Source organism: Electrophorus electricus, chromosome 14, assembly GCF_041902795.1.
Source record: "Electrophorus electricus isolate QZ-2024a chromosome 14, ASM4190279v1, whole genome shotgun sequence".
In the NCBI taxonomy this organism is placed as follows: Eukaryota; Metazoa; Chordata; class Actinopteri; order Gymnotiformes; family Gymnotidae; genus Electrophorus; species Electrophorus electricus.
This window is the reverse complement of record NC_137510.1, coordinates 15,912,963-15,935,886: the sequence shown is the minus strand read 5'-3', so window position 1 is coordinate 15,935,886 and position 22,924 is coordinate 15,912,963. Positions and strand designations below refer to the sequence as shown.

The window sequence follows — 22,924 nt, the reverse complement described above, 5'->3', positions numbered from 1 at the left end:
TGATAATAAGTACCTGCATATACATTGCTAAATTCATTTGTATTTTTTTGCTTTGTTGAGCATTTTTCGATCTCTACCTTTGAATAATATAATGATCTTGCTACTATGGCTACAGTATGGTTGTGATATTATGCTGGCAGTTCCACAAAAGAGATGTGTTCTGTATATACTCCATATACTGAAGAGGAGAAAGCTTTGAGTAATATGTGATGGCCAGCCTGAGTGCATGTGTCAGCTGTGGCTTTTTGTGGAGGACAATGGAATTTTGTTATGAATAAAGAGTGAGAAGGTTGGGACTTTTCAACTGAGTAAGAAGTTCATGCTTAGCACTGTTTTATGGCATGAATTTTACGTGTTTGATGCTGGATTTCTTCTGAACAGAACTTTAAAATCATATGGGTCACACTGAGCTTTTCCCAGCATTAGTATAAAGATGGTGCAGAATCCACCAGCCTGCACTGAAATTGTGTGATTCTTTCTGTACAGAAGAATCAGTGCTTCTCAAGCTTTTAACCTGATTGCTATAATAACATCAATGTGAATGACATGCACTTATGTCTGTGAAATAGAGCAAGAAGAATTGTAAAAATGGCTGCTAATGAACTTACAGCACAATGACGTTAACGTACGCAGAATAAGTTGTTAATCGGCTGTGGTGTTCTATTGGAACAGCGTTTAAAAATGTTTTCCACTTCATGCTGGTGTATTCTGACTCCCCCCTACCTCACTCAGGATCAGGGTGGAGTGCCATTTCCTCCCTGTGTTTCCCAGGCCTCGCCCCCACTCCCCATCCCCCGCCTCTCAGCCTGATCCTCTCTGAGTCTCACTGCCAGCAGTATGCAGCCCTAGCACAGGACGTGAAGTCGGCTTATACCTCGCTCAAACGGACGTCTTTATCAACAAAATACCCACTGCAGCTGTGTCAGCCAGAGCTGCTTTCTCCTGTTCTCTCAAACCAAGAGCCGTGCACGATGCCATGCTCATTAACTTCCAGCAGCCACAAACAGTCAGCTCGGCCAGCTCGGCCAGCTCAGCCTCACGTTCAATACGTCCAGACGAGGTCTACTTAATGACTCCACGGTTCAGCTGCTTGAGTTCCCCGGGCTGCAGCTTTCCGGACTGGGACTCCTGCACTGGCATGTTCTCTGGTGACGGATGGCTGGTCGCTTGCTAGTTTGTCTCAGCTCTCTCCTTGGCTCAGATTTGGATGGCTGCCTGCATGGTGCCGGAGTGTGCTGTTCTGGAGGACGGCTTCAGTGTGAGGGACCGTGCGTGTGACTGACTGTCAACTCCATAGCTCTAACAGCAGGACTGTCAACACTCAGCCTCTGCTAAATGTGCATCCTGAGGAGTCTCTATATTTCTTCCAGATATTCTTTCCATTCTGTAAGAATCTGGTGCTCCAGTTTTGTAATAAACTACGACTTTTAGATCTGGAAGGTTATAGCAGATTTTGCCATAAGGACCTGTTTGTGTTTTTGGGGGAATTTCCACCATCTCAGCTGTTTCTTCCAGGCCCTCTGGGAGGGGCGGAGAGCTGGCGGGCGAGCTGGCACACCTCGGCTCCCCCATGGCTTGCTGCTTCCACACCCATCAGCAAGACAGCTGGAGCCCAGGTAGTGCTGCTCTCCCCTTTACTGTACTGTAGCCCGAGGCTGGGTTGAGGGCTGCCTCACTAATCTAAATCACTGTTAAAGCAGGAAGCTCGTTTTGAGCTCGAGCTCTGCCTGTTTTTGAGATTTCTTTCTGATGTCTGGAAAGAAGTGGAGTGCAGGCAAGTCTAATTTCCAGCTCAGATCTTATTACAGGAAGTAGAAAGAGCAACAGATCTAATATCAGTCAATTAATACTGTATGTTCAGCTCTGAGGGGTATGCTGTAATTTACTCTAGTTAGAGTTAAATGGACAGCTCTGTCCATGTTGTTTAATGGGGCATTTATACTTCTACTAATAAGGACTTGGTTTCCAACTTTTACCTTATGGTGACTGTATGTGTTGTATTTGCAATTTGGACAGTTTTTTAGCCATTCTCTACCATGTTCATTACAAATCAGTTTTTTTGTTGTTTTTTTTAACCACAAGGTCACTACTGACTGGTTATTATTTGTGTCATACCATCTCTCAACACAGTATTAACAGTAACAAGGTGGTGGCTTGGTTGTGAGTGTTGAGCTGGTATATATGATTACTAGTGTTTCTGGGGCTTTTACATGGGTCACTGCCAGATTTAAAGTGTGCTGCCACCCAAAATAATTAAAAGCAGTCCTGTGATACCTTTGTCCTGTAGTCAAAAACCTACCATTGGTGAAGGGCAAAATTATGTCTATCGGAGAGGCTGTGCACCTACAAAGTAATGATTATCATTCTTGTGATAATCTAGGAATGAGTTGTTGTTGTATTGCTTACCTCCAATCCCACCTTGGCTGATACTGTCAGGTGAGGAGAGAGGTTCTGATGCTCCCCTGCTATGAGATGGATGGTTGTATGGGTCAGGGGACAACTGGACTACCCCTTTGGGGGTGGGGGGTGCATTGTGGGAACTTCTCTGCAGAGCAGCAGCACTGTCGCCAGGACATCCTGTGTTTGCTGGGCTGAATGTTAAGATACTGCCAGTGGTCATGTACAATGATAAATATTTTGCTACATTAAGAGAAGCCCAAGTCTGATGAGGAAAAAGAGCAGAGCTACCAGAGGCGGGACTTAGAATGTACTGTGTCACTTGTACCATAAATAAGGTGAACTTATGAACATACCTTCAAAATAAAGATTTCTGTCAATCACTTAAGTCCATCTCAGTCACAAGGGTGCTGACACAGAAGCTTTGAAGCAAATAATTAAGTGTCCTTTAACATGGTGGCTCCTGATCTAATAAAGACCTATTTTTGCATGCTTGAGTGGAGCAGTGTGCACTAGTGAGGTCATGTTATTATATGGAATATATCCTACAATATATCCTGTTATATGGAATCTATCCTACAATATATCTGGTTATTATTCCACTTGTATGTAATCTATCCTACAAAGTTCTGATTTATTTTTCATGCTCTGTGTATGTACTTTCATCTGTGCCTAGAAACTGCAGCACTGGTTTCATAAAATCCAGTAAGATAACCATCAACACTATCTTACTGCTCTTTGAGTGTTATTAAAGTATAATATACTTCATAAGTGTCAAAAGGCAGGAAGTAGAATTCTAGTCCAGTCATCTGTGAAGTTCAACTCTGTCACATACAGAATCTGACACACACTGATGAATTTGAACAGAAGAACACAAGAGAGTGAGTGTGAAGCCCTTGTCTGTTTTGTCTGTGAGAGGAATGTGAGGTCCAGGCGTGGTGAAGTGGCAGACACTGACTGGAGGTTGACTGGGGCTCTCTACAGGGGTCCGTTTGCCTCTAACTACATGTGCCAGGAATCACACTGCTGTTGAGTTTAAATACAGCAGCCATTCTGATGAACCTCAGCACCTCAATGGGTTTTTTTTGGGGGGGTTGGGTTTTTTTGGGTTGTTTTTTAAAGAACAACAAAAAAGATGAACACGTCTTACCTGTGTGGTATACATGTGTGTATATGAATAAATGTAAGATATGGGTATTGAGTACAGAGGCTCACAGGCTGGTTGTCTGACTCTACATGTACATGTTATGTGTGACAGATGTATTGCAGTGTGGCCTTATGGGTCCATGGTTTATGTAATCAGCTTATATAAGTTTTTCTGAGTAAAGGCTAGGCAGAGCTATTGATCTCCAATGCTCAGTGCCATTTCAGCTACTTGCCTGCCTGTCCATCTAAACTTTAACTATGCCCATCTCTTTGCTTCCCAACCTTCCTGGCAGATGATGAAGGTGACCACCAGCACACTACCACAGGAAGTGAGGGCGGCAACGTGGGCGACGGCACCCCTGCCCCCAAACGCAAGGGCAAGCTCGCCACCCTGGGCAAGATCTTCAGGCCTTGGAAATGGAGGAAGAAGAAAAGCAGTGAGAAGTTTAAGGAAACTTCAGAAGGTCTTTATTTCTGTTGTCTTAATGATGTGGGCTCCTGGGCCTCATTAAAAGTGTTTTCCATTTCATTTCGTTTTGTTTTAACGCACAGTTTGCTGCTTTTTTAATATACAGTTTACTGAAGTAAAAACAATACATGGCAGCTTTTAGGATCTGTAATTCCAAAATTGTTTTTTTCATATGACATTGTGTGTTTGGTCTCACCAACTGATTAAACCTGTTGAGAACCTAAAAAATAATAATCAAGTTCATCATAGATTATTTACAGTAAAACGTTTTTTCAACAGTTTTGGAAAGAAAGATCTCGATGAGAAGGCCTAGACAAGAGCTGATAGAACAGGGAGTGCTGAAGGAACTTCCTGAGAATGGTAGGTGTGTTTGTGAGGGTATCTGGGCGTTCTGAGTTCATTTTAATGGTTTAATCTAGGTGAACAAAATTATATAGTTGATGTGGCATTTAATCCATGCTGCTTAACACACATGATTATAACTAATACCTGCTAATGCTCAGGCTGAATATGCCCTTTCCTCTGCTGTCCAGCCTTCTCCTTCACAGCAGCAGACACTTCAGAACACTGCATTCTCAATTCTCCATATAATGTCAGTGGTCCAGAGGGGGTGAGAGAAATCTAGTAGTTTTTGAGACAGATGAGGACAGGAAATTCAATTAGATGCTTTTTTTTTTTTTTTTTTGACTGTCTGACTTCATATTTTGGAAGGGAAGTGACATGTCATTTTTCTTGAGTCAAGAAAAGTGGAGCAAATTGTGCCCTGCAGCAATAAGCTTTGAAAGTCATGCACTCACTGCTGTGGAGGCCCATTTATTTGAGAGCTGTTCTGGACCATGCTAAAACAAAGACAACCTCCTCTTGTTCCCTGCCTCTGGCTGCCTGGTAGCTTCAGAAGTCTTCTCCACCTTTCTCCAACCTGACTTAGAAGGTGTAATCCTGATATCTATTTAAAACCTTTTGTGAAGTCATCTAGTAGAGTCCTCAGAGATGACTGTACAGTGATACTCCCATATACTGTTGCATATGCTTATTCTTTTCCTTTATCTTCTGTAACTACGTGCATATGTTTCTTTCTTCATTTATTGTCACAGAGACAGATGAGGCCCACGGCCCTAAGCCACCTTATGTGAAGAATGGGCACACATTGCCTGTAGCGGGCTGCAGTGGGAGTGGGAGCCGTGGGCTTGAGACCATCAGACCTCCCTCCGAGTCGGAATTCAGGGTGAACCAGGCCTGGCTGCCCCAGCCAGAAGACCGCAGAGTTCGTGCCCCCTCTGATGGGGAGCGCCGTGGCGCACCAGCTGTTCGAACCTCCTGCCAGGACGAGGGCAGGAGGGGTGGCCGGGCCGGTGGCGATGAGTGGAAAGTCAACCTGGGTTGGCAAGTGGAGGAGGCCCGGCGTGGGGGCAGAGTTTACGGTGACCTGGATAAGAGACCCGGCCTGACCAAGGCCCCATCAGAGGATGGGCGCAGGACACGTCCTGAGGCCGACTGGAAGCCCACCCTCCCCCGCCACTCGTCAGCAGAGGAGGGCAGGGGAAGGCGAGGTGAGTAGGCTGCACTTTCTCCTCCTCTTTCCAGCTCCTTGGCTTCCTCCCGTCTGAGTTGCACGATTTTTTTTGCCAGCGCTTCTGTTCTTCTCCTGGCCCTGCTGGAGAGGGGATTGGCTGTGCTCCCCAGGGCCCTGCTCCAACTAGGCTTCTTATTTAGGAACAGGGGAGGGACAGCTCAGCTTTATTCTCTCTTTCCCTCCTAATTAACACACTGCCGTCAATTCAACTCCAACCTCTTTAGAATGAACATTTTCATTTTAGCCAGAATCCCCCTTTGGGGATGAATTTTCTACTAATAGTCTGTTCTAATCGGAATTTAAACAGTTCTGTCAGTACTCCAACATTAACCTTAATCGTTGACATCCAAGGCTTGCAAAAAGAGCAACTGCGATTTGTTTTAATTAATCTTTTCTTTCTACTCGTCCCTCTGAATACCCTTTCTTCTCTGACCCAATTACCTCTGCGGCCAGTGTCTTGGCATGATATGCTGGTTGTAAATAACCCTGAACTTAAAACGTCAGCTTTGAAGAATAGAGAGGGAGAGGGGAGGTGAGGGGGATAGACAGAGGGAGGTATTTACGGCTGCTTGTTTATCTCCCACAGCTGATTAAGTACAAGCACACAGGCGAGTGGCATGGCAATGATAACACAACTCAGCACTACAGCTCAAACATCCTGGAAGGATAGATGAGACTAGCTCTTAGATTTGGTTGCTTGATGCTGATGACTGTGGCTCTGGTTTAATTGTTCAGGAAATTACTTGTTGGCTGGCATGCCACATCTGTATGTGCTTGAAAGTTTGTGAACTAACATTTTTGTCTCGTTTGTTTGATTTGGTTCTCTTTATATACTGTTAGGACTGATGAAATTTTAGATAAAATTTATGCAGAAATATAAAAACTTCTAAAAGCATTCACAAACTTTCAAGCACCAGTATTTGCTCACAAAGAACACTTTACAGGATACTTGTTAGCAGTGATTCCATTTTGTGATGGTGTTTGTTTCCTGTGTGTGCCTGTGTACATATGCGTGTCTCCCCACAGAGTCAGACAGCAGTCATTATGTCCCAGACCTAGAGGTACTGAGAGACACCCTGCGAGAGCCACTGCCACCTAAACAGTCCATTCAGCCGCCCAAGTGGCTGATGAGCACCACCCCTGAGCCTGGAATGGAAAGCTCGCCCCGGACCCCCATCCACAGCCCTGCCTCCTACTCCTCCTCCTCCCCTGCCTCCTCTAGCTCGCCCCCATCCTTGGCTGCCAGCGGCACTGGCAGGCCCCCACGGAGCTCAGCAGCCAGCGGGGCCAATGTTTCGGCCTCCACCGGGGTGCCCCTCCCCTCCTCCTCAGCCACAGGACTGACCCAGCACATCAAACAGCCCCCGCTCCCCCCACCCAAACCACTGAACCGCACCACCAACCCCGCAATGCTGGGTGAGTGCGCACTGCTGCTTGCTATCTGATGTGAACCCAAAAAGCCTAGCCGATGTTATGCATATTACATCATGGTTTGTTCTCAGGAAGGGCCTTCGTGGACTGCTTTCACTGTAGGAGCCAGACTCCAGTAGGTAACTAGTTAAACCACAGTAACTAGTTAAACCACATTGGCCTTTATATTTGCATTCCAGGCCTTTCAAGTGTGGTTGAAAATTTTTAGCAAGATGAAACTCAAGTACGTCTTTTCCCCGGGATCCGTCTGTTCTGGTGAATCGTTATCTCTAATTAATCTGGGCTTGGCAGGCAGGTTTCTGCTGTAGTTCTGCAGTTGTTGAGTGGAAAATACTAATCCAAAACATCTGGAAGTGCTGAATAATTTGGCAAGCAGTCCCGGATGTGAACTAATCAATGATTCAGGAGTCATAAGCTTAAAGTGCCATGTGCAATTGTATTTGATGTGTAATTATATGTCCTGGAATTGCCTAAATGATCTTCATGACACAATTTAGGCATGCCTGCTATGTTGGGGCACCTGCTTTATTTTCATATACCTCATATATTCAGTGTTTAGGCTCAGCTTAAGATGTTTGTCCTGTAGCATCTACTCATAAACATCATAACAAGGTTGTCAAAGGAACATGCAGTACAGTTACCTGGTGTTCTCATACATTTGTTGTGTGTATGTGTCTCATACATTTGTTGTGAAAGATAAAACATGCAGCACTACCTGTATAGGGTTGCTCCTCTAATAGTTGAGGTTTAGGAGAGTCCAAGGAATCACTAATGCTCTTTGTATTTCCCAAAAGGTTTTCATTCATGCTATAAATGTTTTTTGGATTTGACACTTTGAACAATATCTCCAGGAAAAAAAGCCCCTGTTTGTCCCAGTTAGAGTCCTGATCACTCAGCTATTTCTGTCCCTTTATTTCCCATAAAAAATCAAAATGACATTAAATCTTTATAGGTAACCTGTGTTGAAAGCTATAGACCACCACATTCCCATCTTTGTACATGTTTTATTATAAGGCGTCCTGACTTTGTTTATTACAATGCATCACTTATAGCTTAGTTTGTGCTTATATTATGTATCTTATTGGTTTGAGAAAGCTCCATTACTGTGATATACATCATGATATACTTATTAAATCACATTTTACTACATCTGTTACCAACCCAAAAGATGGCAATAGTTAGATAAATGGTGTAAGTTGATGATGCATGGTATATATTGACTTAAGAACAATGATCTCTAGTAAAAATAAATAAAATGTATTGGGTTGTTTTCAGAAAATTGCTTCTGCAATTCTGTTTACAAAACAAATTTCAAATAAGATTGAATTATATTGTGAATTATGAATAGTGTGCTGTATTGCTCTGCTGATAGTAACATTGAGGCAGAGTTTACCAGTGATGCATGCTTTATTGCATCTCAAATGTTAGCAAATCCAAGATCACTAAGTTTTGCTGAGCGTGGATGGGACATGCCTCCACACTGCCTCCTGCAGGTCACCTGAATTATCTGAACTGTGTGTAAAAGCATGTTGGATGTGGAACCCAAAGCACTGGATCACGTTGACACTGTTTTCTGTCATAAGCACTTATAAGCAGAATCTTAACAATTAAAACTTTGGTGAGCAGCCACACTTTTACAAAGCCATGTTTGACTGGCTCCTTCATTGCTGTAAATTTGCTGTGAATTACAGCACTAAACTCTTTATTTTATTGTCAGCATCTTAAGCCAAATTACAGTGACCTTCATTTCATTACACTTAAACTCTCACTTCTCATCAAGCCTAATCTTTACGTAAGCCCATAATTCAGATGGATATTTATGCTGAGCTTGGTCATATACTAGTGGCCTTAGTACCCAGTGGCTGGTGTTTGACCCCTGCGGGATGGTTTCTTACCCCTGCCAGCCACCACCCTGCACGGGGGCGACCCCTTTCCCCTCTACTGGTCCTGTTGGAAGCGCGAGGGCGACTATGATGTCTACCTGTCCCTGCCTGTGTACCTGTGCCGGCGGGCAGGAGGCGTGCGTGCAGGTAACGCCAAGGCCACGCCTGTCGACGTGGCCATGCTGCCTGTCTGCCATGTCGTCTGTTTGCTCAGTGTGCTGGCATCATCTTCCTCTCCCTTACCACCACCGCATGCCCTTAGCTCTGGCTGACAAGCTGGACTAACATGCAGTGGCTGGAGTGCCCCACTTTTCTTGTGTGTATTTCTTTTTTTCCCCTCTCTCTCTTTCTCTCTCTCTCCCTCTCCCTCTCTCTCTTTCTCTGCACTCCTGCTAAGCTGCATGTCTATGGCACTAAATTAGCGGTAAGCGAGCAGTACCATGCCACTAAATTAGCAGTATGTATGAAATGGCATGCGGCACTGTGAGAGCCCCTGTGGCCTGTGTATGGTCCGCCAGCGCTGCAGACCTGTTGCCATGCCTCTGGAGCAGCAGCAGGGCAACGGCAGCTGCTGTGAAACCGCTAATCCACCCAGCATCTGTTCCACAGCCAGCAATGAGATTCAGGAATGGCAGATAAATGCAGCAGATCAAATTGCATGCGGAAGGGCCAAAGGCCACTTATGCTGAACTTTCAGCTTAATCTAAAGCCTTCAAACCCACATTGCAGTCTGTTTCAGTGAGGTGCTCTGCTTGATTGTGATCAAGGATGCTAATTTCAGAGGCGTGAAGACCTGAAAGAGATGCATGCTGTTACTGCATTAAGCCTAGTTTCTCTGGCTGTGGCTTTCCATGTGTTTGACGACTGTACTGAGGTCTTCAGTACATGGAGCATGGTAGCCTCACATAGTATCTGTGGCAGGTGAATGTGCAGTTTGTCCTGCCACACAGACATGTGCAGAATGTGACAGTTATGGGATCTAGATTATTTATCTGAGCATGTGTTCTCATGCTATTGTACAGTTTTGATGCTTTAGATATGCATCATTCCAGAGAAATCCATTGTACTTGAGTTTGATACTGGAGGACTATTGAATGACCAATGATTGTAAGTTTGACATTGCAGTGTGGAAACCTAGGCTTGCATAAATGAGTATTAATACAGCTGTCAAAATTTTCGGATTGTGGCTCATTACCCTCTCTCCTCTTCCAGCTGAACTTGGACAGATGACAGGAGGCACCAACCTAGTGCCAGCCAAGCCATCCCCACCTATGCCTCCGAAGAGAACGACTCCTGTCACAAAACGTAACGTTGAAGATTCCACCTTGCCCATCTCATCACTGCCCTCTGTGCTGTCCCCTGAAGATAGGGCCAACATCCCCGGGGGATTCCCTCTGCCCCCACCTCCCCCATCCCCGCCTCTCCCAACGCATATCCCGCCCTCCCCTCCTCGTGGCCATGCCCATCACCTTCTGCATCAACACTCCTATCCCCACCCACTGCCCCAGCCACTACCTGTCCATTTTGACCCCCCTAGCCCATTGGAGGAATCCCCAGCCCGTCAAGCCCCTGTGCCCCTGCACATTATGATCCAGCGGGCGCTGAGTAGCCCTGGACCTGCCCTCCCTCACCCAGACAGCTCCCAGCGGGCCCACTCACTGCTCTTTGAGACTCCTCCGGAATACCAGGGAACTCGCCCACTGCCAGTCACCATCCAGCCTCTCAAAGTGTGAGTGCCCAACACCAGTGCCACTGCCAATGCTAACAACACTACCAAGTGACTCAGACATTTCAGTGGGACTTTCCCTGAGACTTTTTGTCTTTCTGTGTTATCAAACTTTCCGTTTGTTGCTGTAGTTTCTACTGTTAACTAAAGACTAAGGTCTAATGACATCTAATCTCATTCATAAGTATGAGAAATTCTTTCTTTTATTCTTACTGAATTATTTTTGCAGAAGTATTAGCTGCATAGTTATGATGCCTCACACACAAATCAAACTCCAATGTAAATTAATTCAACCAGTGCATTAAAGGCAGCAAAGCTGCATATGAGGATATCTTGATGGCTCTTAGCTATGATATGAAAGGTGAAACCATTGTGTATATACTTTGGGTTTTTGGGGTGTGGTTTTTATCTTTCAGGGCAGAGGATGACTATTCAGATGAGGAGGAAGAGGATGAGGAGGAGGAAGAGGAAGAAGAGGAGGAAGATGATGAGGAGGAGGATGATGATGATGATGATGAACCACCTCCCCAGCACCTGCCTGCCCCACAGATTCAGCCAGAGCTGGAACCACGCAGCCGCAGGTGTCTGGTGGGAGACCTGGCCATTACAGTTGTCCCTGAGGCGCCCGATAGCAGTGAGGAGGAGGAGGGAGAGGAAGACCAGCAAGCTGAGGAGAGTGACTCAGATGGGCCTGTGCTCTACAAGGATGAAGAATCTGATGAAGATGAAGAGGATGAGGGCCCACCCAGTATGTGAACAGTGCTTATTCCTGATTTGTGTTCTGCCCTATAGATCACTGAGCTGTATGACGTGAGGAGTATATGTTGTAGTACAGTTCCTCTGCACAATAAGTGTTATTTTGAGTTCCCTGAGCACAGGAGGCTGCCTTACAGATTGGACAGTTTATTTGCACATTATGTGTCTGAGTATGTGCGGGAAACATTTTGGTCAGTGACAGTATGTTTGTGCCTTTAGATACATATGCTTATGGAACAATAAAATCCAAAACTCTGACCTGCTTGTGACTGTGTGCAGGTGCACTGGCAAGCAGGGTGAAGAGGAAGGACACTTTGGCTCTAAAGTTAAGCAGCCGGCCCTCGGCACCAGACAGGCAGGCTCCTGAGAGGCCAGCCAGAGGGGAGCCCACAGGTCTGTCCTGGCAGAGCAAGGAGCAGTGGGAGGCCATTCGCACACAGATTGGCACAGCACTCACACGGTACTGGCCGTTCTCACCTACACACCCACACATGCTCATGCATACTTTATATATACAGCACTTGCCTTTAACATTTCTTTTTTTTTATGTTTTAAACAAAAAAGGTTTACAATGTCCTTTACAGAAGAATACAATAGAAATACAATGAAATTGAATACATTAAGATGAAGGATTTAAATATAAAGCAAATAAAGTATGCATGTTCATTACCAATCCACATACTTATGTACACTCAAAGAAAAACATGAACATGTCTTCCTAATTTAAAAATATGGTAAGGTAACAAGACCTCAGGTAGATCAAGTTATTAGCACCAAGGTCTTAGGCTCTAATTCTGATAGGAGTGCCAAATGCAGTAAATGTAAATGTTTGCCTGTAGACGGCTGAGCCAGAGACCCACTGCCGAGGAGCTGGAACAGAGAAACATTCTGCAGCGTAAGTGTCTTCCAATGATGCAGCCCTACTCTACTGACCCTTTTCAACTAGTCAGTAACAGAAAGAGCTGTAGGCTCAGTGTTGTTTCATGTTCATATGTGTTTACTTTGAACTCTCCCAATCAGTAAAACAACTCCATCAGTCCATTTCTCTTATGTGCAGTGCTAAGAAAGTCTTTTGTCATGCTTGTAGAATAACAGTAGTACTTATCGATATGATTTTTCAGCTTGTTTAAATTCAGACTAGAAGGTGTTTAAGGCTGTTTCACGGTTGACTGTTACCAAGTCCATGTCTATTTGCTTATTTGCTTTCATTTGAATCAGGTATATGTGAGCCAAATAATTTTTCAATTACACATCTCATTTCCCTTCAGCCAAGAATGAAGCAGATCGACAGGCAGAGGTTCGGGAGATCAAACGCAGGCTCACCAGAAAGGTACAATTCAGCAGTTTTGCTTCATCTTCTAATTATTATGCATTATTGATGTTATTTAATGTGAAAACAGCCATTTCTAATATTTTATATTATTATATTCATATGTACTTTATACTCTAAAATCAGAATAGTTTTATCACCAGAATAGTCTCAAAAAGGTTGACCCAGCCACTCATTAACTGAATTCTAACGTAGGATTGTAACTGCTGTATCTAACTGCCAGCAACAGGGTTGCATAACCTACATTGGCTAAATGCTGAACACCATATAGGTTATGTTCTCATTTATCTTATTTCAGTAAAAAATCATCTGCAAGTCCAGTTGTAAGTAGACCGTTCTGTCCTCTTCTCAGTTAAGTCAAAGGCCCACAGTTGCTGAGCTCCAAGCCAGAAAGATTCTGCGTTTCCACGAGTATGTGGAAGTCACACTCGCTCAAGACTACGACCGCCGTGCTGACAAACCATGGACCAAACTCACACCTGCTGACAAGGTACTGTGGCAAATTTCTCATTATTTCCAATTCAGATTTATATGTGAAATGTAGAATGAGTCAACACTGTCTGTTCACCTGCTTCTTAACTGTATTGGTTTTTTCTAGGCTGCAATAAGAAAGGAGCTCAACGAGTTCAAGAGCTCTGAAATGGAAGTCCATGAAGAGAGTAGAATTTATACAAGGTAAAAATACCAAAGGATATTCTAGGTTTCTTACTTAAAAGCTATAGCTTTAAATGTTTGTCCATATCATTTTGGTAATTTTTATTCCCAGATTCCATCGCCCTTAACATCTTCTATTGCCTGGAAATTGAAGCACTTCAGCACTGGAGGCAGGGAGAGAAACTGTTGCGTATTCTGTGATGAGCCTCTAGGTGTTTGTGTGCCCTGACAGACAGCCACTCAGTGAATGTACTGTACAGAAACCTACAACAAAGTTTTCCACCCTCTTGTAAATATGGATCCTGTGAGGGCTAAGATCTGCAGGACAAATGCAGTATTTCTCCCAGACACTGGAGGGAGACACACATGCCAAGCCAGAGCCAGAGAGCTAATGAAGGACCCACTGAGGTGTGTGTCGAATGTCTGCCGTCAGGAGACATAATGCATGGTGACCCTCAGAAGCCTTTGCCGACATGCCTCTGCCCTTGGAGGAGAAAAAAAAGGTCTTGAAAGACCCTTTTTTGCTTATTCTTGGTATTATACAGGGAAATGTAATAACCTTAACAAATAATAGTAATAAGAATGATGGTGACAATAATAAATACAGTAATAATACATGTTAGTTACTGAGGGTGGGTGAGCAGAGGTGTGTACAGACTCTGCATGGATAAACATGGGGATATTTGTGTATTTGTGTGTGTGTGCTTGTGTGTGTGCGCGCATGTGTGTGTGTGTGTGTGTGTGTGTGTGTGTGTGTGTGTATAGAATGCTGTAAATTTCTCTTAGATTGATTATTTGGAAAGTTATAATTAGAAATTGTGATGCACAAGGTTTTATGATGTAATGTTAAATTTCTGTGAATTGGCCACCTTTATTCATACTCCCTCGTTGAGACCTGGCCTCCTTTTGGTGTTTACTGTTAGAAAGGAGAAGGGAGAGAAGCTGGCCTTTTCTTTTCCACTAGATTTTGTCCACACACAAAAATTTTAGTCTTGGTCATATGATGGTTTTATTCTAAACTCAAACCACAATATGATGCTCCTTTTTTAATATGCAGAGTTCAGCCATTTCATTATATTACAATATCTAAACCATGTTTCTGAAAGATATGACTGCATACATGTCTGAATAAGAATAAATGATAAATATTTAGGCTTTTAATGGAAAGCCAGTGACAGGGCAAGCATTGATAAAGCACTATGAATAAAGTTGTTTTTATAGAATAACTGTTGACAGGGAGTTAATTTTGAAAATAACTTTTTTTTCCTTCATTTTTAATGTTTATGGCCAGTAGAATAATAGACCATGCTCTGCTGTACAGATATATTGTCTAGATTAAACTGACTGATATGTATATCTTGTCTTCCTTTTATTTGGAAACATTTTAAATGTATTAAAAGTTATATAGGTTGCTATTTTTTTAAGCACAGAATATTGGTGTATAAGACAAACTTTACAAGAATGGGTTCATTTTAATTGGTTTCTTCCATGTTAATGTAACGTTACCGCCCCGTTTGTTTTTTTAGCTTTTGATTGTATGTGAACATTTAGTAGCTGGCCATATTTTTCTGTTTAGATGTCATCCATAAATCTAAATTAAAATGCTTACAAATAGTTTATTTCTGGTCTAATTTCACTTTCAGAAAGATATAGAATTCATAGGTCAAAAGCACAATCTAAATTGCTGTTGTCTGAACTATGTTGTTTAAGGACATGTCCTTAAATCAAATGGTGATTTCAACGCAACATTTTTCCATTTGTATTTGCTACCGTGACTGCAGATCTAGTGTTACTTTCAATTCAGCTGCCCCTCAAATTCTACAAAGCCAAAAATGGACCAGCCCTTTCATACATGAGGTCAATGGTCAAAGCCCAATCTATACCTCAAGTACGGCTTGGCTTGAAACATCATGCTTCAGGTCTCATGGAAGACAAGCATCGAGACTATTTTCTGTCCTAGCTCCAAGATGGTAGAATGAACTTCTGCTTGCTGTCCAGACAGCAGAGTCCCTTGCAGTCTAAAAAAAATGCAGACCGAAGACCCATCTATTCGTATATTTAAATGACAATTAGTACTTATTGTAAGGTATTTTTTTTATTACACTGATGTTGTTTAACAAACTCTAGCACTTATTGTTTATTACACTTATCATTGTTTATGATAGACCTTATGTATTTGTACTTATAGGCATCAGCAGTGATCCCTGTATTCCTACAGTATTCTAGATCATTGGTATATTGGACTCTATCCTGCTTTACTGTCTAGGATGTATTCTGTGAGTAAATGACAAAGCACTTTTGTAAGTCCCTCTGGCTAAGAGCGTCTGCTAAATGCCGTAAATGTAAATGCTCATCAGATAGTGAATAGACTCAAAGAAATTAAACGGTATTCCATATACTGACATGTTTATATAAGTACCAGAATCGTTTGGCCCTGTTGAAGATGTGTAGGTATTTTTTATAATTATAACATCTCCGATAGTTATTTCCTAAGTCGTGTGTTCCAATATGTGAAGTAGTTTCTCTGCAATGTGTTAAGTGCACAATTTGAAAAGAAGATTGGTGGTGCATGTTTGATCCATGGTTTGCAGATTATATAAGCCTTGTTGGATCGCAGCTTCAGTCAACTGAGTTAGGTGTCTTCGTGTTTGTATTATTTTAATGTGGTAACTACAAAATTTGTTTGACTATGATGCATCCACTTCACAGGTAAGGTTAAGTGGTAAGTTGACACTGTAAAGTGATACACTATTATCGCAAATTACATCACGAGTCAAAAGTAAATCGCGCCATCTAGTGTCACTGTAAACTCAAAAGTTCTTAAATGGCAAGTAAACACTGTAAACTCAAAGTTCTTAAATGCAAGTTCACACTGTAAACTGACACTATTATGGCAGTTTACAGTGTGAACTTGCCATTTAAGAACTTTGAATAGCTCCTAGAGGTACGCTGGATATCTGCCAAGCGTGGACTGTCTGGTGAAGGATTGGTCGCGAGTTCCCCGCCATGACACTAGATGGCGCGATATGCTTTTGACTCGCCTGAAGCTCACAACGAAGTAAATGAAGCGCAAGGGCGCTGAAATCGTGAGTTCTTCGAGAGAATCTCGACCTAAAGTAATCTAGGTAGGGAGGTGTGTTGTCATCGTGTGGTCGAAAGAATTATCAAGTATCATTTAACATCTGATTCTGAAGGTAATGTACTTATCAAGAAGCATGTAAACTATTGTCTAAAGTGGTAATGTTTTTTTTGTATCTTTATGGATTGTTGTTTCCTCGACTTAGGGTTTGGAAATCTAGCTAGCATAGCTAACGTTAAGTAGGTTAGCTAGCTATCAGTTTTCTATATCCGAGGCTAATGTAGGTAGATGTTACCAGCAACGTGGTTAACTACTGTTAGTAGAGTAGATTAGAGTAGCTAACATAATTACGGGTATACATAAGAGATCTTGGGGTCAGATTATCCAGGTGATAGTGGAGTAGCCATCTACATCAATGTTTCCATGATTGGAAGGTTGGTTTCGTTTAAAAATTTAGCGGGGTCAGATTGAACTAGGAACTAAATGCTACTACGGCAAATTCCGTGTTCCTCACCTTTGTGTTTTCTGCCTTGCTACAACAAGCCCACAAGCACACCAAGTCGATTGTTTTCATTTAGGTGGTTCGTGGTGTGAGTATAACATTGGTGCTTGTCAGTCATTGCAGAAAACCCTTGCCAAAACATGTCACCATGTCTCGGTCGTGTGCAACAGCTGCACTCAATCAATGGCACAGTTGAACTTAAACGTGGAACTTGCCAGTAACTTGGCCTGGATTATATTTCATTCGTGAAGCTAAATAATGGGGATCTATTTTTTAAATTAAAGCACAAATCTAATTGTTTATTATCCACTAAAGGTAGGTCTGTGCTTGGAAGTTGACTATAAGCAGCAGTGATTAACGAGCTGGCTGTGGTTAGGCTAGATAACGTAAACTCATTGAGCTCGTTTTAGTAGTGCTGTGAAGTGCCACGTGCCCTTCCTGTGATGTAGAAATAAAGCGACGTTTGTAATTGGGAAAGAGTTGGTTTTCTACGGTCAAATGCAAACTTGTCATTGTGCGGTAGGTGATGTTGTTGGAATTACACATTAGTACCCGAATGTATTTTTAGAAACTAGCTAGTTAACATTGCTTTGCCATATAACACATTAGAAAAATGTTTACTCTCTATTACTTTATCTAAATGTATATGGTATGTGTGTTGGTAACACTGCTTGCCAAGCCAAATTTTATTGGTGATAAGGTTGATCTTTAAATGTAATTATGGCTTTACACCCCTGTTTGCTAAACAGCGTACAGTTTAACCCAAGTGTGTTGCTGATGTTTAAATCCTTTTAAGATTTTGAACTGCAATGCCTGCAAAAAAAGCTGCAAAGAGGCAAAAAGAAAGTGAGACAGAGAACTCTACGTCTCTGAAAAAACTGAAAGGTAATGGTGAACACTTGGCAGTTTCTTTCATTTATATACAGTATTTCATTTTAGAAGTGGCATGTCAAAATCATAACTGTAGTGTGTGTGTGTGTGTGTGTGTGTGTGTGTGTTTGTGTGCGCACATGTGTGAGTGCAGTGTCCCACAAGAGTCATGGACAAGAGAAGGGAATGGTCCTAGTTGTTGGGCAGGGTGATGTGGGTCAGCTTGGTTTGGGAGAGGATGTACTGGAGAGGAAGAAACCTGCCCTGGTTACTCTTCCAGAGGGCATTGTGCAGGTGGTGGCAGGGGGTATGCACACAGTTTGTCTCAGCGACACCGGAAATGTAAGTTGTTGTTTTTTTTGGTTTGTTTTTTGTTTGTTTGTTTGTTTTGGTGTTGTTTTTTTAACCCAATATTACCATTCAGATGAGGGAATTCAAGTTGTAGCTAGTTCTGTCATAGATTAGACGGCAACACACCCGTTCCGTCACGTATTGCCGCCCGGCCGATGTATTTTTAACAAATTATAGTTCCTAAAGTTGTGCAGCCTTGACAGTAAGATTGATCATCTGCTTTTGTTTAAATTCACCATCATTCATGTTTTTATAGACTCTTGTTGCTTTATTGTTCTCTATTGCAGATCTACACATTTGGCTGTAATGATGAGGGTGCTCTGGGCAGGAACACAACAGAGGAAGGCTCTGAGATGGTGCCCGGGAAGGTGGAGCTTGCAGAAAAGGTGGTACAGGTGTCTGCAGGGGACAGTCACACTGCTGCGCTCACAGAAGAGGGAGCGGTATTTGTCTGGGGATCCTTCAGGGTGAGACTCATGTTTTTTGTATAATTTGCTTAAAATCTAAATGTATCATTTTATATATTAATACATCTCTCCCTGCAATCAGAGATATTTCTTAACTCCCTGTGCAAGTATCTGAAACATTGAACACAAATGAAATGCACAAAAACGTTTCTTCTATTGCAGGATAACAGTGGTGTCATTGGCCTTATTGAGCCTATGAAAAAATGTACACTACCTGTCAAAATCCACATGGACAAGTCTGTGGTTAAAATCGCTTCAGGTGAGGCTTCTGCTTGTCATATTAGTGGTGTAATGAGACTCTTATAACTAATGAAAACCTGTTGCTGGTCTGTATTAAAGGCAATGACCACATGGTGATGCTGACTGTGAATGGAGAGCTCTACACCTCAGGCTGTGGGGAGCAGGGCCAGCTGGGCAGAGTGCCAGAGTGCTTTGCCAATCGAGGGGGCAGGAAGGGGTTAAGTATGTGTTGCCAGATTTGACGACTGCATGAGATTATTGGAGCACAAAAAGGTGTAGGGCACTGTCCCTCTCAAAGCTGCTTGAGGTTTAGTTTTCCTGCTTACAGTGAGGCTGCTGGAGCCCCAGATGGTCGTGGTCAGGCCTAGAGGCAAGGTCTTCTTCACTGATGTATTTTGCGGGGCATACTTCACTTTCGCCATATCTCAAGATGGCCACATCTATGGCTTTGGCCTTTCCAACTATCACCAGCTGGGTAAGTGGTGCTTTATTTAAAGGTTGGGTTCAAACTGGCAATATAGTAGGATCCCCTGAAATCAAAGAAGAATTCAAAAACACATTTGTGTCTCAGTTCCATTATACTTTTGTGTTAGAACAACATTAGGAACAACAGAAGTGCAGAAAAAAAAGGTGCATGTGCATCTCTCAAATCACCATCCAGAATTATAATTTCTATTCCTCAAACCATGCTTGTTTTGATAAATAGACATTATACCATAGAAAGGATATAATATTTAAGCAGTCTTTAACTGTTTCCATACCATTCTTTGTTTTGAAGGTACCCAAGGTACAAACTCCTGCTTTATTCCAGTAAAGCTCACTGCCTTCAAGAACTCCACAACCTCTTGGTTAGGTTTTTCTGGAGGACAGCACCACACTCTCTGCTTGGATTCGGAAGGTAACTACACATTCTGAATAGCACAGATTTGCAAATAATAGATAATTGGTAGTGATTATTAAAATTATGTACTGAAATACAGTTTTGATTGACAATGCAGAATCACAAAAAAATCACTCGAAGTGTGATCTGATTGTCAACTTTTTATTTATTTTCCTCTTGGTGTTTCACGTTCCATTATTGAACAAATTGTTTAAACAATCAGTGTAACTGATTGGAAAATAAATAATTGTTCATATACTTATATTTAATAACTAATGGACACAGCTTTGGCAATAACCAACAAAATACATGCTAATACCGCCTAAAAACTACATGGGCTTTATCTTGGCCTCTTCCTTTATGTTCATGTATATTTTTGGGACGTCTTGCATGAATGATGTACTTAAGATCACAGCACAGAATTTCAGTGGGACTAAGGTCAGGAGTCTGATTTGGCCTTTGAAAACTGGAATTTCCTCTTTTTCTCCCATTCTGATTGTACTCCTGAGTCTTTAGCCAGTTTTGCGTGACTTCACGTAGGCCGATCTTTAGTTATTACGCTAGGGTTGTTTCCTGGTGTAAGGTCTCTGTGCCATGCCCTCTGTCTTCTGCAGAATGACCCCATCTTGGGGGGTTGTTGGTTTTTTTTTGGGGGGGGGGTCTATACAGTAATGTAGGCTCAAGACTTTAGAAATCTCTTTGCACCCATTCTAATATCGGCTACTTTTCTGCAGTTCTCCAAATTCACCTGAATTGGTTGGAACTGACCACTTACATTCCAGGGTTGTGAGATATTGACATTTATCAGTGGTTGGTTTGTTTGTTTTGTTTTGTTAACATTTGTTTAACAAAGATGTGCCATGGTAGAATGTTTGCTGTATATGCCCATCTTTTTATCATCAGCAATATTTATTATGCCTATTCATGCAGAAATGCAGTAATAACCTCACTTTAGTAATTAAGATATCACTCCCAGGGCAGGTATACAGTCTAGGCCGGGCTGAGTATGGGCGCCTGGGCCTTGGAGAAGGTGTTGAAGAGAAAAGTGAGCCCACACCAGTTACAGGGCTCAGCAGTGCCTCCGTGGTGGCGTGTGGGGCATCTGTGAGCTATGCCGTCACTAAGCAAGGTTAGTGGACCGAAATACTTTTCCTATTATAGCGTTTTTAACTGGAATAGTGTAGTCGTAGAGCATTGCCATTTATTTTGTCTAGAGATGCTACTTTCCAATTTACCCTACATGATGTCTCAGCAGGCAACTCTAGGTTTTCTGCTGTTCTATACAGACATAACTAAATTTGGAAGAACTTTTCAATGTCATGTTCAGTGTTCAGTTTGACCTCATTGAATCACTCAGAAAAAAGTATTCAGATCATAAATTGTTTCCAGTAATAATTTGATCATGAATTCATATCTTCATGTACTGTATTTTATGTATTGGTTAATACACTTGCCCCCTATGCCTATAGGAGAAACTTTTGTTTTTTGTTTGTTTGGTTGTTGTTTTTTTACGTGGGATAGTAGTGTGGAACAAGTAACATACCATTTCTTTCTGTAATGCATGTTTTGTTTAAACTTATTTTGTAGTGAATGTCTACATTGGTGTTCATTTACTACAGGAGCTGCATTTGCTTGGGGCATGGGCACCAACCTGCAGCTGGGTACAGGAGAGGAGGAGGATTTATGGAGTCCCATGGAGATGGTGGGCAAGCAACTGGAGAACCGGGTAGTTCTCTCAGCTTCCAGCGGGGGGCAGCACACAGTCTTGCTGGTCAAGGACAAACAAGAGAGCTGATGTTGAATCAAAATGCATAGGAGTTGAGCTGCACTACTGTATCGGTGGTAACTGTAAAAGCATAGTTTGATGTGGGATAGGGGAAATCTGGGGGTGCCGAGACTTCCTGTACTGAACTAAGACAGCCAGTTGGGCGAGATGGGTGGGTCTCATCTAATTAAACCTTTCTTCCAGTTTGTGGAGAATTCAGATGTTCACTGGATATGTTCCAGTAGATCATGATCAAAGAGACTATTTTTTTAAAACTAGTTTTTGCTTCTTTTTCTTAATTCTTTTTATGAATCACTAGTACGAATTGTGGGGATTAGATTACCAGCTGTGAGTGAGCATATGCATGTACTAAGTGACTTAATAGTTTGAGGTCTTTTAGAAAGTTCCCTGCAATGGAATTTTAAAAGTTCACATTTTGGTCAGAGCAATAAGTCTGTACAATGGCTGCAGCTGTGGTGTTATTTACAGAAAAATAACGTTTTCATATTCCTGTAAATTGCAGTATAAGGCTGTGTTCCTTTAAAGTGCAAATACAAATGGTTGATTGCATCCAAGATGTGTGGGAGGGGTAATAAATTTTTAAATCTTTCCTGAGTTCTGATTTTTCACTGCTAACTAGATACCTTCCCTTACAAGAGCAGCAATGGGAAATGAGTTTGCCTTTGAGAAAGATGTGCCATCAATTTAAGTGCTTAATCTGATATAGTTAAAGAACTGTCCAATTTTAGAACTGATCACTTGTTAATTGTGTTAATTGTTTTAAAGGATGAAATACTAATACTATGTGAAACACTTTGTAATTCCTGGAAAATTGCATTTTTCTAAAAATGAACGGTCTAGGCTGACTGCTTTCTCATCACCATTGGGCATGAAAGAAAAGACTTTCTGTTTATTTATCAAATGTAACTGGTTTTGCTCTTGTAGTGACGACAATAATTTAATTTTGAGCAAGCTTAATGCCGGTGTTTTTCTGATTATGAAGATTATCACCCTAAATGGAAAATTGTTCTGGGGTGGTATAGCACAACTGAAATATTTAAGTGTTGAAACTGAAGAAGTTTGGGAGTGGTTTAAGTGTTGTTACTTGAAAATAAAGAGTTCTCAGGACTTGCAAGTGGAAATGTTTTCATAGGTATAAACTAAGAAACACGTCATCTGACATGCAGATATTGTCGTTTACATGAAAAGTCCTAGCGCCATTTTGAATGAGTCTCTTTTGCAAGCAGTTGCCTGCCTTGGTGAAAACCAAACACTGAATTCCAACATAACCTTATCCTAGCCTTAAAGCACATGGGTGGTAGTACCATGTTTGGGGGTTGCTTTGCTGCCTTGAGAACAGGACAACTTGCTATTATTGAAGGACCTATGAGTTCTGGTGTATTGT

General features: G+C 42.1%; 2 protein-coding genes across 8 annotated transcripts in view; both read left to right on the top strand.

Moving 5' to 3' along the window:
- phactr4b (phosphatase and actin regulator 4b) overlaps nucleotides 1-14,979 on the top strand; it is a 30,920-nt gene extending 15,941 nt beyond the window's left edge. For 4 of the 7 annotated variants that reach the window (XM_081696670.1, XM_081696671.1, XM_081696669.1 and 1 more), the window contains 13 exons: nucleotides 3,837-4,007; nucleotides 4,292-4,372; nucleotides 5,107-5,562; nucleotides 6,612-7,001; nucleotides 8,921-9,046; nucleotides 10,112-10,628; nucleotides 11,042-11,373; nucleotides 11,661-11,841; nucleotides 12,221-12,276; nucleotides 12,650-12,711; nucleotides 13,064-13,201; nucleotides 13,310-13,386; nucleotides 13,478-14,979. In XM_081696670.1, the coding sequence (XP_081552796.1) occupies nucleotides 3,837-4,007; nucleotides 4,292-4,372; nucleotides 5,107-5,562; nucleotides 6,612-7,001; nucleotides 8,921-9,046; nucleotides 10,112-10,628; nucleotides 11,042-11,373; nucleotides 11,661-11,841; nucleotides 12,221-12,276; nucleotides 12,650-12,711; nucleotides 13,064-13,201; nucleotides 13,310-13,386; nucleotides 13,478-13,493 (2,603 nt within the window). In that variant the 3' untranslated portion in view covers nucleotides 13,494-14,979. Of the gene's footprint in view, nucleotides 1-813; nucleotides 1,617-3,836; nucleotides 4,008-4,291; nucleotides 4,373-5,106; nucleotides 5,563-6,611; nucleotides 7,002-8,920; nucleotides 9,047-10,111; nucleotides 10,629-11,041; nucleotides 11,374-11,660; nucleotides 11,842-12,220; nucleotides 12,277-12,649; nucleotides 12,712-13,063; nucleotides 13,202-13,309; nucleotides 13,387-13,477 lie in introns of those variants that run through there. The other 3 variants (XM_081696673.1, XM_081696672.1, XM_081696668.1) reach the window with 2 other exon arrangements.
- A 1,445-nt stretch (nucleotides 14,980-16,424) lies between these two features.
- Nucleotides 16,425-22,128, top strand: rcc1 (regulator of chromosome condensation 1). Its single transcript, XM_081696848.1, has 10 exons — nucleotides 16,425-16,559; nucleotides 17,743-17,831; nucleotides 17,971-18,158; nucleotides 18,455-18,634; nucleotides 18,797-18,893; nucleotides 18,974-19,096; nucleotides 19,203-19,349; nucleotides 19,653-19,772; nucleotides 20,731-20,883; nucleotides 21,374-22,128. Exons 2-10 carry the CDS (start codon nucleotides 17,756-17,758, stop codon nucleotides 21,547-21,549), a joined length of 1,260 nt encoding a protein of 419 aa, XP_081552974.1. The 5' UTR covers nucleotides 16,425-16,559; nucleotides 17,743-17,755; the 3' UTR covers nucleotides 21,550-22,128.
- The last annotated feature ends 796 nt before the right edge of the window (nucleotides 22,129-22,924 follow it).

Bases quoted from the DNA above. Each gene is read 5' to 3' on its own strand.
- rcc1 (XM_081696848.1), top strand. From the start codon at position 17,756: ATGCCTGCAAAAAAAGCTGCAAAGAGGCAAAAAGAAAGTGAGACAGAG. The intron at 19,350-19,652 runs GTAAGTGGTGCT...TTTGTTTTGAAG, and splicing joins TTCCAACTATCACCAGCTGG to GTACCCAAGGTACAAACTCC. The intron at 20,884-21,373 runs GTTAGTGGACCG...CATTTACTACAG, and splicing joins CTATGCCGTCACTAAGCAAG to GAGCTGCATTTGCTTGGGGC.